Source organism: Nymphaea colorata, chromosome 4 (assembly GCF_008831285.2).
Source record: "Nymphaea colorata isolate Beijing-Zhang1983 chromosome 4, ASM883128v2, whole genome shotgun sequence".
Classification (NCBI taxonomy): Eukaryota; Viridiplantae; Streptophyta; class Magnoliopsida; order Nymphaeales; family Nymphaeaceae; genus Nymphaea; species Nymphaea colorata.
The window spans coordinates 18,793,038-18,805,276 of record NC_045141.1 but is presented as its reverse complement, the minus strand read 5'-3'; the positions used below and the strand labels follow the sequence as shown (position 1 = coordinate 18,805,276).

The 12,239-nt window shown below is 45.0% G+C and overlaps 1 protein-coding gene across 1 annotated transcript in view; it reads left to right on the top strand.

Annotated features, from left to right (window-relative positions):
- LOC116252790 (cyclin-dependent kinase D-2-like) overlaps positions 1-11,700 on the top strand; it is a 42,861-nt gene extending 31,161 nt beyond the window's left edge. Inside the window, exon 7 of the mRNA XM_031627321.2 lies at positions 11,124-11,700. Within this exon, the coding sequence (XP_031483181.1) occupies positions 11,124-11,199 (76 nt within the window). The 3' untranslated portion in view covers positions 11,200-11,700. The remainder of the gene's footprint in view (positions 1-11,123) is intronic.
- The last annotated feature ends 539 nt before the right edge of the window (positions 11,701-12,239 follow it).

Sequence of the window (12,239 nt, the reverse complement as noted above, 5' to 3'; positions counted from 1 at the left end):
ATTCAGGATGCCGAGCCAGGAACGCATGCCCGTTCGTGTTTCTAGCTCAAAGTCCTTTTTCTCAAGGACTTTCTGGATGATGTTCGGCTGTAATTTGATTTCTCCTTGTCCAATAATGGCGCCCAAAAATTCAATTTGGCGCTTGCCGATACTCATCTTGGTAGGGCTAAGAACTAGCCCATGCTGTTGGATGCGGTCAAGCATTATTCTCAAATGCTTTACGTGTGAATCTTCATTCTGGGAAAAGACCAGAATGTCATCAATATAAACCGCAATGAAGTCTTCGGTGCCTTTGAAAACTTCATCCATCTTCCTTTGGAAGATAGCCGGTGCGTTCTTTAATCCGAATGGCATTGCTAGTCATTCGTATAATCCTTGGGGAACCCAGAACGCAGTGAGCAAGATGGACTCGGGATCCATTTTAACTTGGTGGAATCCACTCTTCAAGTCGAACTTGCTGTAGATTTTGCTGCCGGAGACCTTCTTGATAATGCTGTTTATGCCGGGCAGCGAGTACTGATCCTTTTCCGTGTTGTCATTTAGGCGTTTGTAATTGAACACCATTCATTCCTTGCCCTTTTTGATGACACCGGTTTTTGGATCTTGTGTTGTCCCAGAATGCACAATAATAGCAATAGTCCTGTGTTTGCTATTACTGGGACGGATGACACCAATCTTGAGGAGAGCATCCACATGTCGTGCATACGCGTCCTTCATGGCTGGCGTTAGCTGTTTCAAGGGGCGATCCTCGATTATGAAATCGGGATTCTTCAGTGTAATCCTGCAGGTTACTTGATTCTGGCCCCAGTGTTGGAGAGGGTTCTCTCCAATGTAACCTGTCATCTTCAACCTTTCCATCGTTTTGCTGAATTTGTCTGAAAAGTTGATGGCAGTGGGTTGCTCATGATAGAAGACTTGTTCCTTGATTTCAAGGTATTGGTTCTCGTCTTCTATCTCTTCATTGCAGAGGAGTGCAATCCTGACTGATTGCTGGGTCTGCACTTTTGTCACATTTTTGTAGAAGGTGATTTCATCACCTTCTATACGCATGCCGCCTTTCATGCTTCGGATGAAGTTACATCCGAGGATCATCTGGATTTCTCCAAGTTCCATGGGCATGGCGTAAGTGTAAGGGATATAAAAGATGTTTTGTCCAATTTGCATCTTCCCTTCCTTGAGTCTCTTTGAGGCCTTCTGAGTTGAGTTGACTCCGGTGAAGCTGGCCGTCATGAGACTGTTCTGTAGTGCTTCTTGGGGAACAGCTTGTTCTTTGATGCAACAGGTAGTTGCTCCTGTGTCCAAGATAGCAGTGACAGAGAAAGGCTTTACCTCCGGTATTTGTATTTCTACTGTGAGGTTGTAAAGCCGGTTTAGAACTGTTGCTCCCAGGAATTCTTTTTCAATTTTGTCAAAGAATTCGAAATCATCTTCTTCAGGTTCAAGTTCTGGGATGGTTCCACCACGTTCCGCAGCACTCTGTTGTGTAAAAACTGCTTCCGGGACGGGGGTTTCTATAGTGACAGATGTTGAGGGGGCTTGAGTATTATCAAGGTCCTCATCATCCGAGCTGATGGAAGCTAGGTCTTCTGTTGGGGCTTCCTTAATGATCAGCTTACTGTTGCTAGGTTTCAATTTGTGGACCTTCCGTAAGTTTGATGCAGAAGAAGGACAGTAAGTTTGGCTTCCCAAGTTCGAGCTATCTTGGGACGCTTCTTTCTCCCCTGTATGCAAAAACAAGTCCAACTGGGGAAAGACGCATGAACAGGCAGGACATATAGTTAACAAATTTATTTTGTTTTTACAGGAATGGCGCGAAGATCCTCATCACCAGGATCCTCTCCAGATGAAGGTTGCCCAAGATTTATGCAACCAAGTTCAATGCTGGCTAACAGATACCAGCAACTCCTCCTCCAGCGCTTCAGTGTCCCGCGAGGGATGGATCTCTCCAACAGGCATCATCTTGACTCAGAGCTCTTCAGGCTCGAGCAAGAACTTCACAACCGACTGCTCAGAGATTTCGATGCCATCATCCAAATTGAAGAAGCTAAACTCAGATCCATGGTCCAAGCTTCAGAGCGGAACGAACACTGGTCCTATTACGTAGGACCAATCTCGAACTGGGTTCGACGCCTACCTGGTCTCCGGGCTGCAGTCCAACGTATCCTGCGAGGATTACGTCATACTTTTGGGAGACTATAATTAAATGTAATAATGACGCATACAATGGCGTCATTCACCAATAATTGTACCCCTGACGCATGCAATGACGTCACCCACGATGACGCATGCCATGACGTCACAAAGCAATAATTCTGTTTTGTCGTCTAGCGTCGGCTACCTCAATTATTGAGGTAACTTCTTTGTTCGGTCAAGTAACCGGTCTGCCCGGTTACCAGCTTAGAGTCCTATAAAAGCAGACCTCTGCCATGAAGCAACACATCCGGAAATCATACCTCAGAGCGACAAGCCTCATCACGGATCCTCAGTTCTTCTCAAGTGCCAAAGGTCTTTCAGTCTCAGTCCAAGGTCCTAGTTTGTAAGTGTTTTTGTGTTCTAAGTATCTCTGCTGTATTTAAGTTTTCTTCTATAAGAGAAATTGTCTGACCACCGCGTCAGCTTTTCCCGATTCTGCTCCTGCATTTCTTCCGCACCCCATCGCATTTTCCATGGTATCAGAGCTTTGTTTGAAGAAATCAAACGCTTAGACTTCTAGTTCTTGTGATATACGATTATTTGTTAGGAGAAGTTATGGTGATGAATTTCTCTGGTCAGAAAGTTCTGTTTCCTTCGTCGTTGTGAGATTTTCATCAGAAATCGCAAAAGGATTACTCCACAAGTGGTGTAAGACCCAAAGAGGGGCAGTAAGTCCACAAACGTGCAGTAATATGAGCATTTTCTGTTGATTAGCTCCAGCAACAGGGGAACTGTTCTTATGTCCAGTGAGAGGATTCCTGTAGCCCTTTTAGCAGATAAAAGGATAAAACAGGCTCTTCAATCTACGCACGAGATTGACCCACCAGCTCTTGCCTACGTTTCTCCGGCAACCTTAGTGTCAACTGGTAATGTTAGTCAGGATATCCTGAGAACACTTACCATTCTGTTAAAACAAAACAACTCTACCTTTGCCCTCCTAGCTCAAGAGTCGGACCTATCCAAGCAACTTTCCAGACTTGAGGCCCAAATTACCCAACTGTCCAGTGATATTGCAGCACTAAGAACTGATCTGCAAGCAGTCAAGACGACTGAATCAAAAGAGGATTCTCTTCTGGAGGAAATTACAGGAAAGCTGAAAAGCTTATCCCTCGGCACCCCTACAGCACAGCCTACAGGCAAACTCAAGGTGTTCATCGACCCCTACGATATTCTCGACAAAGAGAATAAGAAATTAAAGGCATAAGATGGCATCAACCAGAGGCGGCCGACCCTCCATAACCACGACTGCATCCACATCAGCATCAAATACCACAACGGAATTTGATGATCAGATTCGATCCTACCGACAGGATCAAAGACGGAGGCACAACCTCCGAAGAGGCGTCAACAGGCTGTTTGGACGCCAAATACACAGGGAAGTGCTTGAGCAACACCTTTCCCCTGAAAACGAACTCCAGCGGACATTACGAGATCGAGCAACCATGGTGCCCGCAGAAGTTCTGTACAGCTCACGGAGAGACTCAGATCAACACAGAGTCTATCAGCATCTCTCCGAAGAGGCCCTATCTGTTCTCGACGGACAACAGACAGACCGGCCTTTCATCCAGCCCGACAGCTACAGATTACTGCAACAAAGCAATTTCCGCTTTGTACACATAGGGCTTGCACAGGTGAGGATCCAGATCCTTCACCGACAGGATGAGGGAACTCAAGCCCTCATCGTCTTCAGAGACACCAGGTGGCAGGATGACAGACAGATATTTGCCACCATGGAAGTAGATCTATCAAGAGGATCACAGATCTCCTTTATAGTTCCAGACACTATAATGACGATAGGAGATTTCTATCGCCACTTCCAAGTCTCTATCAGAACCAGGGGTTACACCACCTGGAGAAATGGTGAGGCCAACCTCATCATCACACGGGGTTTGATCGGACGCCTATCAAATACCCCTAACATGGCATTTGCATACCAAATAAGTCACGTAACAGACTATTTGGCTAGCCATGGCGTCACAGCGTTACCTGGACGAAGAAGAACAACGGAAGGCTTGCAAGGCCTAGACTGGGAAATCACAAATTCCTCAGTCATCATTCCAGTCGTCCCAAGATCCATGTCCTCCCGACAACTGCAGGATGGACGGATATCCCTGCGTTTCAGCAATTATGAGCAACAACCAGATCCCGTAGCTGATGCAGAAGAAGGACAGGAATTCCTTGTTGTCCTTGTGCAAGAAGACAGTTCCTCAGAGGAAGATGAGGAACTAGAATATTTATTGACATGGGGAGAACCCTGGACTGAACCAGCCCCCATCTTTGATGAAAGCGACACAGAGGAAACTGGGTTCATAAACCCGTTTGCTGAAAAGAAAGAACACCTCTGCGTCCTTAGAAAGGAGGAACCAGAGATGGATTACCCATCTCTCAAACCACTTCAAGAAGCACTCCTGGCTTCATCCTCGGTGACCTCCTCGTACAACCCAGCGTCCCTAGTACCAGCAACCAGAGAAGCAAGAATGAATATGCCTGGTTATCCTCCAGCGACTGGTGCAAACCAGCCCATCAAACCAGAGCCATATTTCGAAACTGGCTCAAGAAAGGGACCAATCAAATTCCGAGGGAAAGACTACAATGAGAACTTCGATCTTCCCTCTGCACACAAAGATACAGGAGTCATCTTTGTGGCACCATATAATGTCGGCAAATTCCAAGAAGTATTTGCGCGGTGGGCTGCAATCACCCGCAATCTTTGCGCCGATAAAACATTCTCCGACACGCAGGCCAAAATGGAATTTATCGAAAACCTGCTTGGAGAAGATGAAAGACTAGCATGGGAAACATGGCGCATGCAGTACCAAACTGAGTACAAAGACATGCTAGCAGGAGCTGACGGCCGGGAAGGAACTAACAATATCCTGTCTCAAATCCGGCTCGTTTTCTCTCTAGAAGACCCTGCACAGGGCACCACGTACACTCAAGATCAGGCAATGCGCGACCTGGATCAACTACAGTGTACAGACATGAAGCAGATTCTGCCATTCCTAAATGAATATTGGCATCTAGCAGCCAAAACAGGCAGAATGTGGATCGGAACAGATCTCTCTGAAAAACTCTGGAACAAAATGCCAGGGCAATTCGGTGAGAGGGTTAAGCGTCAGTTCGATGCAAAGCACCCAGACGTCAAGATAGGAGTTTACATGAGGATTCTCTTCACCTATCAATATCTGGAAGCTGAGTGCCAAGACGCTGCTTTCAGGAGATCAATCAAAGATCTCTCGTTCTGTTCCCAGATACCTATCCCAGGCTATTATGGAAAAACTGGAAGTCATTCCAGAAAATCTTATGGCTTCAGAAAATCAAAGACTTACAAAGGTAAGCCTCATTCAAGCCATGCAAGGATAGAAAAGAAGAAGCACTTGGTTCGCAACTCAAAATGCAAGTGCTATCTCTGTGGAGAAGAAGGACATTTCAGCCGCGAATGTCCTAACGATAAGCGCAATGTAAGGCGCACGGCAGTCCTTGAAGGACTCAAACTCCCCGAGGAATATGAAATCGTCTCAGTAGACGAAGGGGAAGCGGATTCAGACGCCATCTACTCTCTATCAGAAAATGAAGAGGAAGGCGTAGAACAGCTAAATTCGCTGTTCGTATTCATCCAGGACCAACACTATGGCCCTAGGATTCAGCCATTGGGACAAGCAAAGGCCAGAGCAGATCCAAATAACTGGCGCCCAACGGTCATGCTGCCATACGAACAAATGGTATGCCAGCACAAGTGGCAGTTCTATCAAGAGGTCGACAATAGCAAATGCGTTTGTTGCCCAAAAATAGCAATCAAACGTGCTCGCCTTAGCTGCCCTATATGTCAAGTAGTTGCCTGCAACTCCTGTGCAAGCTTCTACTTTGATATTGAAGTTTCCCTGCAACCACAGGTGTTCCCAGCTTCCATTATTGAAGGCCCTACCAACACTTTCAGATACATTAGATCTCAGCAGGAGTACCTAAACTGGAGTGATGAACAAAGGCTGAAACTTATGGAAGAACGCCATCAGCTGATTCAACGTCTTCAACAATATGAAGATATCAAGCTCGAAACTGAGCTCAAAGCTGATTACGACGAGCTTGCACAAAAAGCTCGCAAAGGGAAAGCCAAGCTAGAGGTCAAGCTAGGGGACCGTCTAGCAAAGATGATGAAACCTAGCAACAGTAAGCTGATCATTAAGGAAGCCCCAACAGAAGACCTAGCTTCCATCAGCTCGGATGATGAGGACCTTGATAATACTCAAGCCCCTCAACATCTGTCACTATAGAAACCCCCGTCCCGGAAGCAGTTTTTACACATCAGAGTGCTGCGGAACGTGGTGGAACCATCCCAGGGGATGCTTCACAACCGACTGCTCAGAGAGGACTCTGATACCATGGAAAATGCGATGGGGTGCGGAAGAAATGCAGGAGCAGAATCGGGAAAAGCTGACGCGGTGGTCAGACAATTTCTCTTATAGAAGAAAACTTAAATACAGCAGAGATACTTAGAACACAAAAACACTTACAAACTAGGACCTTGGACTGAGACTGAAAGACCTTTGGCACTTGAAAAGAACTGAGGATCCGTGATGAGGCTTGTCGCTCTGAGGTATGATTTCCGGATGTGTTGCTTCATGGCAGAGGTCTGCTTTTATAGGACTCTAAGCTGGTAACCGGGCAGACCGGTTACTTGACCGAACAAAGAAGTTACCTCAATAATTGAGGTAGCTGACGCTAGACGACAAAACAGAATTATTGCTTTGTGACGTCATGGCATGCGTCATCGTGGGTGACGTCATTGCATGCGTCAGGGGTACAATTATTGGTGAATGACGCCATTGTATGCGTCATTATTACATTTAATTATAGTCTCCCAAAAGTATGACGTAATCCTCGCAGGATACGTTGGACTGCAGCCCGGAGACCAGGTAGGCGTCGAACCCAGTTCGAGATTGGTCCTACGTAATAGGACCAGTGTTCGTTCCGCTCTGAAGCTTGGACCATGGATCTGAGTTTAGCTTCTTCAATTTGGATGATGGCATCGAAATCTCTGAGCAGTCGGTTGTGAAGTTCTTGCTCGAGCCTGAAGAGCTCTGAGTCAAGATGATGTCTGTTGGAGAGATCCATCCCTCGCGGGACACTGAAGCGCTGGAGGAGGAGTTGCTGGTATCTGTTAGCCAGCATTGAACTTGGTTGCATAAATCTTGGGCAACCTTCATCTGGAGAGGATCCTGGTGATGAGGATCTTCGCGCCATTCCTGTAAAAACAAAATAAATTTGTTAACTATATTTTCTTCCTGAGGGGGAAGTACCCTTTGTACAATGTAGCAGACCATCCGGGAGAGAGTGTCTGCTATAGTATTTTCCTTCCCATCTATGTGTTCAAATTTCACAGGGATCCCGAGCCCTGTGATGAAGTCTACAAATGAGATCCATCTAACCCTAGATGGCTTGTTGACACTAGACTTGTTGAAGAAGGATATGATGGCTTGACAGTCTGTTCTAACAAGGAGGCCATCAGACTCCAAGTAGTATAGCTTGAGGCTCTCGAGTGAGTTCATCACCGCATGAATTTCAGCATCTATCGATGACTTTGGTGGTGAGAACTTGCCGTTGGCATATGCGCAGGGCTTTTCCATTGATCTGGGGTCATTTCTTTTGGGTTTCCATTTGATGACCCCTCCCCATCCATCCATACATCCGTCTGTTTCGAGGACTAAGGCACAGTCCTTGGGGGGGATAGATAGTGGTGGCAGGTTTTGAATCAGATGCTTGATCTGATTGACTAGAATCCAGTCCTGCCTGTTCATGCGTCTTTCCCCAGTTGGACTTGTTTTTGCATACAGGGGAGAAAGAAGCTTCCCAAGATTTGGGATGAAGTGACGGGCATAATTCAGGATGCCGAGCCAGGAACGCATGCCCGTTCGTGTTTCTAGCTCAAAGTCCTTTTTCTCAAGGACTTTCTGGATGATGTTCGGCTGTAATTTGATTTCTCCTTGTCCAATAATGGCGCCCAAAAATTCAATTTGGCGCTTGCCGATACTCATCTTGGTAGGGCTAAGAACTAGCCCATGCTGTTGGATGCGGTCAAGCATTATTCTCAAATGCTTTACGTGTGAATCTTCATTCTGGGAAAAGACCAGAATGTCATCAATATAAACCGCAATGAAGCAATATAAACCGCAATGAAGTCTTCGGTGCCTTTGAAAACTTCATCCATCTTCCTTTGGAAGATAGCCGGTGCGTTCTTTAATCCGAATGGCATTGCTAGCCATTCGTATAATCCTTGGGGAACCCAGAACGCAGTGAGCAAGATGGACTCGGGATCCATTTTAACTTGGTGGAATCCACTCTTCAAGTCGAACTTGCTGTAGATTTTGCTGCCGGAGACCTTCTTGATAATGCTGTTTATGCCGGGCAGCGAGTACTGATCCTTTTCCGTGTTGTCATTTAGGCGTTTGTAATTGAACACCATTCGTTCCTTGCCCTTTTTGATGACACCGGTTTTTGGATCTTGTGTTGTCCCAGAATGCACAATAATAGCAATAGTCCTGTGTTTGCTATTACTGGGACGGATGACACCAATCTTGAGAAGCTTCTTTCTCCCCTGTATGCAAAAACAAGTCCAACTGGGGAAAGACGCATGAACAGGCAGGACTGGATTCTAGTCAATCAGATCAAGCATCTGATTCAAAACCTGCCACCACTATCTATCCCCCCCAAGGACTGTGCCTTAGTCTTCGAAACAGACGGATGTATGGATGGATGGGGAGGGGTCATCAAATGGAAACCCAAAAGAAATGACCCCAGATCAATGGAAAAGCCCTGCGCATATGCCAGCGGCAAGTTCTCACCACCAAAGTCATCGATAGATGCTGAAATTCATGCGGTGATGAACTCACTCGAGAGCCTCAAGCTATACTACTTGGAGTCTGATGGCCTCCTTGTTAGAACAGACTGTCAAGCCATCATATCCTTCTTCAACAAGTCTAGTGTCAACAAGCCATCTAGGGTTAGATGGATCTCATTTGTAGACTTCATCACAGGGCTCGGGATTCCTGTGAAATTTGAACACATAGATGGGAAGGAAAATACTATAGCAGACACTCTCTCCCGGATGGTCTGCTACATTGTACAAAGGGTACTTCCCCCTCAGGAAGAAAATATAGTTAACAAATTTATTTTGTTTTTACAGGAATGGCGCGAAGATCCTCATCACCAGGATCCTCTCCAGATGAAGGTTGCCCAAGATTTATGCAACCAAGTTCAATGCTGGCTAACAGATACCAGCAACTCCTCCTCCAGCGCTTCAGTGTCCCGCGAGGGATGGATCTCTCCAACAGACATCATCTTGACTCAGAGCTCTTCAGGCTCGAGCAAGAACTTCACAACCGACTGCTCAGAGATTTCGATGCCATCATCCAAATTGAAGAAGCTAAACTCAGATCCATGGTCCAAGCTTCAGAGCGGAACGAACACTGGTCCTATTACGTAGGACCAATCTCGAACTGGGTTCGACGCCTACCTGGTCTCCGGGCTGCAGTCCAACGTATCCTGCGAGGATTACGTCATACTTTTGGGAGACTATAATTAAATGTAATAATGACGCATACAATGGCGTCATTCACCAATAATTGTACCCCTGACGCATGCAATGACGTCACCCACGATGACGCATGCCATGACGTCACAAAGCAATAATTCTGTTTTGTCGTCTAGCGTCGGCTACCTCAATTATTGAGGTAACTTATTTGTTCGGTCAAGTAACCGGTCTGCCCGGTTACCAGCTTAGAGTCCTATAAAAGCAGACCTCTGCCATGAAGCAACACATCCGGAAATCATACCTCAGAGCGACAAGCCTCATCACGGATCCTCAGTTCTTCTCAAGTGCCAAAGGTCTTTCAGTCTCAGTCCAAGGTCCTAGTTTGTAAGTGTTTTTGTGTTCTAAGTATCTCTGCTGTATTTAAGTTTTCTTCTATAAGAGAAATTGTCTGACCACCGCGTCAGCTTTTCCCGATTCTGCTCCTGCATTTCTTCCGCACCCCATCGCATTTTCCATGGTATCAGAGCTTTGTTTGAAGAAATCAAACGCTTAGACTTCTAGTTCCTGTGATATACGATTATTTGTTAGGAGAAGTTATGGTGATGAATTTCTCTGGTCAGAAAGTTCTGTTTCCTACGTCGTTGTGAGATTTTCATCAGAAATCGCAAAAGGATTACTCCACAAGTGGTGTAAGACCCAAAGAGGGGCAGTAAGTCCACAAACGTGCAGTAATATGAGCATTTTCTGTTGATTAGCTCCAACAACAGGGGAACTGTTCTTATGTCCAGTGAGAGGATTCCTGTAGCCCGGAGTACTTTTGATTCATATAATTCAACTAGTGATTATATTCTGGATAAACTTTATGGATGCAGGCTATGCTTGTCCTTGTCCTTGGATGTAATATGAAGTACTAATCTTAATAATGCATGTTACTTCTCAAGCTGCTATTATGTATACACTTGCAGAAGGTCATATATGAAACAGGTTTTCATTATTAACATTTCAAAAAATGTATGGCACTTTCTCTCTTACTCTAACCGCCTTGAAGGATTTCCTGCATTTTTATTAGGAAAAGCTGCTTATTGGAGGATTGGAATAGGGTTCTACTTCTTCCATATTCTTGGTGGTTATTGCTTGAACAAAAAACTTGATTAGATATGGTTCTGGGGAATTTACACTTTGAATTATACAGGCAATTGAATTCTCGTGAAATAACTGGATAAATTTTGTATGCTTGGCATATGTTTGTCTTTGGCATGAGGGAATGCAGAAATCTGAATCATGCATGTTTTTGCTGGTTCTCAAGCAGTTAACATATATTTGCAGCATCAATGACAGGTAGCTGGAGCAGATTTTCAAGAATCAAAATTATTTTAATCATTTTTTGAGTTTATGTTTGCAGTACTGACAGGTCACATTTGAGGCGGAAACTTGATCTGGATCTTGCCGAGCATTCCATTCAAGAAGAGCAGGGTTGACTTAGCTGTTTTTGCTGATTCTATTATTGTTGGAGGAACTTGCGCTATTGCCAACGCCGGGAGTCTAATTAGCCTGTGGCTGACCTTCTTGCCTCAATCGGGAAATGGAGTTGAGGGATGCTCCAAGCAATATGCATCCTACTGAGTTTGTGATAAGGTGCTGAGTTTGCGTGACAGAAATAACAGAAGTATGTACATTTTCTTCCGCGGCTCATCTGAAAATGATATGACAGAATAACAGTCTCGTAGAAGGCGCTCTACCCAAAATTTTTTTTTTAAAAATGTCTAGCAAAGGACTTCGAAGAGTCCTGTTCAAAATATACAATTTTTTTAACATTTTCAAGCTTTGGATGGATCTGACTCATTTTGTAGCTATTTGTGTGTGAGAGGTACTGGCATGACAACTGCCGCAGGCTAACCCAAACCTTTGTCAAGGGTATTTTAATTAATGATCTGAAAGATGTATCGAGTGGTGCATTAATTTCATAGAATTGGAATTGATACAGCGAGCATTTTTACAATTTCAACAAGGTAAATTGTGAGATGCGAGTGGCAATAGCGGAGGCTATGATGCGAAATCTGTTTGGCTAATTTTGTGAATATGACTCGCCGCAAGTGTTCTTATGTCCGGAGCAATATATCCTTATGGTGAACGCACCACCTTATAGAAATGGTGAAGGTATGGTCTGGGAACTGGCTTTCATGATTTATGTCAAATTCAAATCTACTTCTAACTTCCCTTAGGTTATTTGAATTTGAATCACGTGCAACCTTTTCACCGCCTTTCCTTCGAGCATTCTCTGTAACGTTGCCCATGAAGGGGTAACGCCCCTCTAGCGTGTGTATTCTTGTTGCTAGAGCATTGGAGCTCAATCTCAGCCGATCCTGTTACGATCTCTCATTGTTGAAAAAAGAACCAACAGATGGGGAATCACAATGCCCACCGATTTGATGATGAGGATGAGCATCTGCTTTCCAATGATCTCTTCTTATGCAGTCTACCGCTTAAAAAGCCAAAGGATTTTTTTTTTCTAAAGGAC